Below are 6,484 nucleotides of genomic sequence, written 5' to 3'. Positions count from 1 at the left end.
TTTTTTTTTCTCATGAAACCCACAACTGTTAGCACATACTTATTTTTAGGGGGACAGGTTACAGGAACACTTCCAAACGACAAGGTGTCATAAAGATCACGTGACAAACTTTTGCAGACGCCACTTGAGTATGTCACGTGGTGCATTGTTGAAAGGTTGGCCTTCGACGGTATAAAAGCGGGAGAATCAGATGAGCCAACTTCACCCCGTCACAGCTCAGCAAGGCCCGGACCAGCTCCTACCCCACACTTCTATCTTCACTTTGTAAGTTGATAGATCTTCTTTGGTAGGTCTAGTTCTTGCAGAGAGTAAGACTTATTAGCTTTAAATCAGCGTTTCCTCTCCTATTACTTTATAGATATTGCATTCAAAGAATTACGTTTATTTGACGCTTTGCCTAATTCCTTGTCGAGATTATCATTGTCGCGCATTCTTTGTTTGTGTACTAGTAAGCAATACTTATATATTTGGGTATTTTCTTGTATAATCTTGTATGATATAGGTGTGCACATGATAATGGTTATAAATCATTTAGCAGATCTGTTGAGAAGGAAATCAGGATTCGAGGATTATCCGCAGCGTCAAATGGTTTTATTCGTATTTCTGCATAGAATCAAAGTTCAACCATCAATAGAGTTACTCTGTGAAGTTATTTATTGTATAACTATAAATTGCATACATATGTAGATACGTTTGTTTGTTTGTTTGTTTGGTTTTTTTTTTGGGGGGGGGGAGGCCTCCTGAATTGCAAGAGTGACCATTCATGTAGGCTGTCCGGAACTACTTCATTTTTGTCATCATTTACATAATATCATTTAAGAGCCATTGAGAAGTCAACTTTGAGAGAAATGAATATCATATTTTCTACTGTATTTGCTTACATTAATGTAACTTCGTTCCTGACCTTTCTTTTACTGCAATTATAATTATTCTGGGCTTATAGTAAAACCTTGATGTGATATCTATTTTCAGCGTGGTTTGGTTCCTGACTACGTCAACTCCAGACACCAACAATGACCGACTTTTCCGGAAAATGGGTTTTCGACCACGGAGAAAACATGCAGGCCCTGGTCGACAAGCTGAACATCGATCCCGCTAAGATCCCGAAGGACAAGAGTACGACCACGGAAATCACGCAGAATGGTGACAACTTCCACATCGTGTCGGTAGGAGGAGGCAGGAAACGCGACGTAAGTTCTTTTTTTTTCTTAATTTGTTTCTTTGTTTACGAGTATATTATTGGTTTGCTAGTGTACAATGCATCTCATATCATGTGTACCCATCACATCTATCAGGTTCATGTATTGATACCACGGGATGCTTGCCAAGATTATTGTAACCTTGCTAAGTAGTGAAAGAAGCTACCATGACAGAACAATAATTTTGATAAGGCAGAAAAAAAAAAGCACACAAATAATAACACAACATTTTGACAAATGCTCTCGTAGCTTGTCTTGTATTGAAGTTAATTTCACAGATAAGAATCTGGAATTTTTTCGTTTTTTTTTTCTTCGGCTTACTCGAATTTTGTAACAGAAATTTACTCTTTGCAAGCTCAACCACCAATGAGTCAAAAGAGCATCTTAAAAAACTCAAACCTGGAAGAAATAATGATAAGAATGCTTCATTTCACCCATAATCTTGCAATACAGTTTTTTATTACTCTCCTCAACCTTGACCTTATAACGATAAATCTCACAGTGAACCGCTCAGGTTTTCAAATAAAATACTGGGATGTCGTCACTATCCTAAAATCTTGCTATTTATTACGTTAAATCTAAAGCATAGTACAGTACTCGGCAGGACCTTAACATTCATTTTTCATACATTGGGATTTTGCTTGTTATATATCAGAAATAATGTACCAAGACACTTGTCTGGCTTGTGTGATTTGTCAGGATATTGAGTTGTTTCGTACTAGTATTTTGAGATAAAAGAGTGTGAAATACTAAAAGTCGGTATGCTTATTCTGGAAGCGCCATTACCCGTTCAGTAGTGAGTGTGTCGAACGCTGCTGTTACGTGATGATCGAACCATGTCTTTGAAGTGGTATTGAACAGTATTGAATCACAAACTGCCAGCAATTCATTCCTTCGAGCGAGTTGAGTTATTTGGCATGAGGTCGAGGCTTCATTGAATAGTACACGTGGACAGTGACGAGTTACTAAGTGTTATTCTATTATGAAATAATACTCCTGTAAGTAACTCACTACAGCACTCACTTAACGGGAAAAGATGGTTAGTGAGAGAATGCGACTAGAAGACAGGGCACGACCGGTTTTCATTCTTTTGCACAATGTGTTTCGATGTACAGTTTCCTTTTAAAAGATGCATTGATGGTTAAACGCACAGCAGATTGTAGCAATCATTTCTGGAATCACGTGACAGCTCGTCATAATATATCTACTGTACATTGTGCAGGATCAACTGTCGTGTTTTACGTTTTGGTTAAAGTCCCGAATACTGAACACTTTAATAGCGAGAGAACGACGCTGCCCTTTATATGATAGTCCTTACTCAGTGGCCATTTCACTTTTTTAACGTCGTCTATGTTAAGTATAAACTAACAAGAGCTGTTCATGTTTACTCAGTGTATTTCATTGAGATGTTGGGTTACCTAACTTACAACTTCGTATACATCATGTTGCGTGTTTCTACGAATTGAACGTTACAAGCCGCACACACAATTTTTCCCCCCAAATCCGTGCCTCTTTACTGTATACTTCTCGTGTCTTTTTGCAACCTAAATGAAAGCCCTGGAACGACAACGATAACTTAAAAAAAAATCTCGAGTTTTGTGCCAAGCAAAAAGAAAAGTCGAGTGATCTGAGTGTCTAAGTTTCAAAAACCTAGTTGTGATTTAATGTTCGTCGCCAGGTCACTTTTACGATCGGCAAACCCTTCGTTGACGCCGATATCTTGGAGCTGCGAGGCAAGGAGATCTCGGTGACGCCATCGTGGGACGGGGCCAAGCTTCGACTGACCGGACCTAAGGGAGTCAACGGGGCCACGAGGGAGATCGTCGGGGGACAGATGGTGATCACCTACGATTGGGAGGGCGTGACATCAAAACGGTTCTTCAACAAGGCGTAACGTGGCCAGCAGAGTAATGGCTCTCCAACTCAACCTACCCTTACCGGCCTTTCAGGGCTAGTTCAACTTTTTTTTTTCACCCTAATTACACTTTAGCAATACCACCCTCTCTTGCTATCTCTAGTTAAGACCGTACATCGCCTGTAATGTATGAAATATCTCTTTCTTTAGTGTTCGTTTAGCGAGTTGCGATATCGGAGGATTAAAATGTGAGTATTCGTCTGAGGGCGAAATAATCCAAAACTTAATCCACTCATGTGATTGCAGAATCAATCCTAACCAAGTTCACAAATACCTTGATTTTTCAGCATGCTCAGTCTTTCGCCACTTTCCAAGATTAAACACAGCTGCATTCCCATCCACAAAGCAGTGGATTGTCTTCTGTTTTTCCCAAAGCAGTGACACGATAATTATGCTTGAGGTAGACGTGAACGTCAAAAGACAGATAGAATGTCCGTTAGACCCGAAAGAATATTTCTTTTTCTCACCTTGATAGTTATCGGTATCAATTACTGTGCACCACACACTGACAAAACTCTGAGATAAAAGCATACTCCATAGGCATATTTCTCTGTCCATCAGCTCGCACAGCTTATCATTGTCTCTCAGCCCGCTGCGTCCGAACTCAGACCCTGTTACACCAACGAAAATTGCCTTGCTCGAAATAAAACATACCTGAACTTAGTTGTATCGAACTGTTTCATTGCTTGATGTTCGTGTTTCACAAAGGTGTGGAGTGATCATGACTTTATTTTCATCTTTAATTCGCTTGTCTTAGTGTCATCAAGCTGTAAGTATTAATCAAATCCTGATCTATGATATTTTCTCTGATTTTTTTCTCTTGCTCATAGTATTCGAATTTTCTCTACAGCAGGTGGCTTTATTAGCAACATACAAGTAACTCATGTGGCGATACACAGGCATTATATTGATCGTACAATTTTGTCCAAGAAAAGACAGTAACATTATATAGGTGTGCTTCACACGAGGTCTCGGCATATTTCACGTCATCTGAAATTGACACTCAACAATGTAAACACTTTAAACACCTAGTCATATGAAGAGTACGACCTGAACCTGAGACAGCTTCAAATGTACAGAACAAATGATTACTATACTAGTCAAGATAGTGCCTGTTTGTCTTAATGGTGTGTGACAAATCACGATTAAACTGCATAAAATTCCAAAGTAATCGTCCCATTTGATACTGAAGAAGGGTATATCGGGGCATAAAAACATATAAATGTATAAAGAGAGATAGAGAGGGGGGTGGATGATGTAAAAGGAAGGGAGAGGGAGCTAAGAGAATGGCAGAATGTGTTTGTTGGATTGCGTGTGTGTGTGTGTGTGTGTGTGCGTGTGTGTGTGTTGTGTGTGTGTTGCGTGTGTGTGTGTGTGTGTGTGTGTTGTGTGTGTGTGTGTGTGTGTGTGTGTGTGTGTGTATGTGTGTGTGTGCCTGGTTTGCTGTTTATCATATAGTGCAGGTAAAATGTTGAGAAAGACTATACAATATCATATCACAATAAATATGAATGTGTACCAAGTCGTCGCAACGCACATTTAACGTTATTTCGTCAAAAATGTCCAAAACAACAACAATGAACGACACGTACAGAGATGTCCAAAACAACAACAATGAACAACACGTACAGAGATGTCCAAAACAACAACAATGAACAACACGTACAGAGATGCGACGCATCGCCAGAGCAATTTCTACAATTTAGAGGGGTGGTCTCATTGCGTGAGCTTAGTGTTGAATGGAAATCTGCAAAGAGGACACTATTTAAACGCATAATTTACCATTTGCAGATGAAACAAACTCCAGCATTAGTGCTTCAAAATAGTTCTAGAATGTGAGTTAGGGATATAAACAACCAATGTAGAAATTTGAACCAGTATAATCAATGTTAAGTATTGTTAAATTCACAAAAAGTGAACAATAGTTAAAACAAAAATGCTTACAGACTAAACAGTTTTCAGTTATGGTTGAATGAGAAAAACAGTGATACAGTGTATCTCATTATATTTTAGGCTTCATTGCAAAAAAAAAAAAAAAAATATATATATATATATATATATGTGTCAAATGTATTGACTTGACAAAGCCCTATGGGCGAAAATTCGTCAAATTTACGTCTTCAACGGAGTTTATATTGACCTACTGTTGTGAATCTATATATATATATATATATATATATATATATATATATATATATATATATAGATGTTTTGTGATACAACAAACCTAAACATATAATGCATCAAATGTGATATCCTGAACATTTTTTAGATCACTGCTCCCAAAGGTAAACAAGACCTTCAACAACTTTTCCCCTTCCCGATTCCGCCCCATGCTACCATGGATCTATTGTATTACAATGATGCTGCCAAGGTTGCTAAGGTTTGCTTATGATAAAAATTAGGTCTGAAAATAAACACTAAACTTCAAAAAGAGAAAGATGGAAATCTTTGAGTGACAGGTGATGATACTCGACAACATTCTTAATTTTCTCAACTTGTAATGAATCTTCCATCATTCTGTTTGTTTTTAGTCTATCCATCAGAGGGAAATTGTACAACGCAGTTCCACAGTGAAGTCAGCTAATATTTAGGGTACCGTTGAGTGTATCAATTAGTTCTCGTACGTTTTTCCCTTTCGTATCTTAAACCGATTACTCGGGAAAAAAATCCAGATTATTCAAAGAATTCTGAATGACAATAATGTCATAAAAGGCATTATCTACCATTTGCAGATGAAGCAAAAACCCAGCTTTAGTGCTTCAAAATAGTTCTTAAATGTGAGTTAGGTATAGAAGCACCCCATGTAAAACTTTTAATCATTACAATCGTTATTGTTGAATATGCAAAATAAGAACAATAGTCACGATAAAATTGTTTGTAGACTAAACCGTCTATGCTGTAGATTAGTGAGAAAAATTGTGAAACCTCTTTATATTTTAGGCTTTTTTACGATTCTTGTTTTTATATGGTAGGATGCTTTCTGTACAACTGACCTACACATATGCATCAAAATGTGATAACTCGAACATTTTTTTAAATCATTACTCCCACTGGTAAACAATACCTTTAACGTACTCAGCTAACTCCGATAATTCACCACAATTCACCAAAGAAGCTAAATCTAGCGTTGTAAGCATATTTACGAAAAGTATGGATAACATTATAAACAGTAAACATCTGACAAAATGAATTTATTGTCGAATATATAAAATTGCAATGAATACAATCGTTTGACATATTAAGAACTTATTCTCAATTTCATACAACACGTGCTTGAAGAGTACAGGGTGATGACAAACAATCATAGATCTTGCGGACGAAACTTTCAGTTATATACAATTTGTATTCTTCTTATTTTATCAAACGC

At 37.4% G+C, this 6,484-nt stretch overlaps 1 protein-coding gene across 1 annotated transcript; it reads left to right on the top strand.

The window, feature by feature from the left end:
* Positions 1 to 213: 213 nt before the first annotated feature.
* LOC139729192 (fatty acid-binding protein, intestinal-like) lies at positions 214 to 3,093 on the top strand. The gene is made up of 3 exons (XM_071640121.1): positions 214 to 264; positions 973 to 1,190; positions 2,878 to 3,093. Exons 2-3 carry the CDS (start codon positions 1,014 to 1,016, stop codon positions 3,091 to 3,093), a joined length of 393 nt encoding a protein of 130 aa, XP_071496222.1. The 5' UTR covers positions 214 to 264; positions 973 to 1,013.
* The last annotated feature ends 3,391 nt before the right edge of the window (positions 3,094 to 6,484 follow it).

The sequence above is a fragment of the Diadema antillarum genome, unplaced genomic scaffold (genome assembly GCF_040938485.1).
Source record: "Diadema antillarum isolate AM-2024a unplaced genomic scaffold, OU_Dant_1.0 seq00000225_RagTag, whole genome shotgun sequence".
Classification (NCBI taxonomy): Eukaryota; Metazoa; Echinodermata; class Echinoidea; order Diadematoida; family Diadematidae; genus Diadema; species Diadema antillarum.
This window is presented reverse-complemented; position numbering and strand designations above follow the sequence as displayed.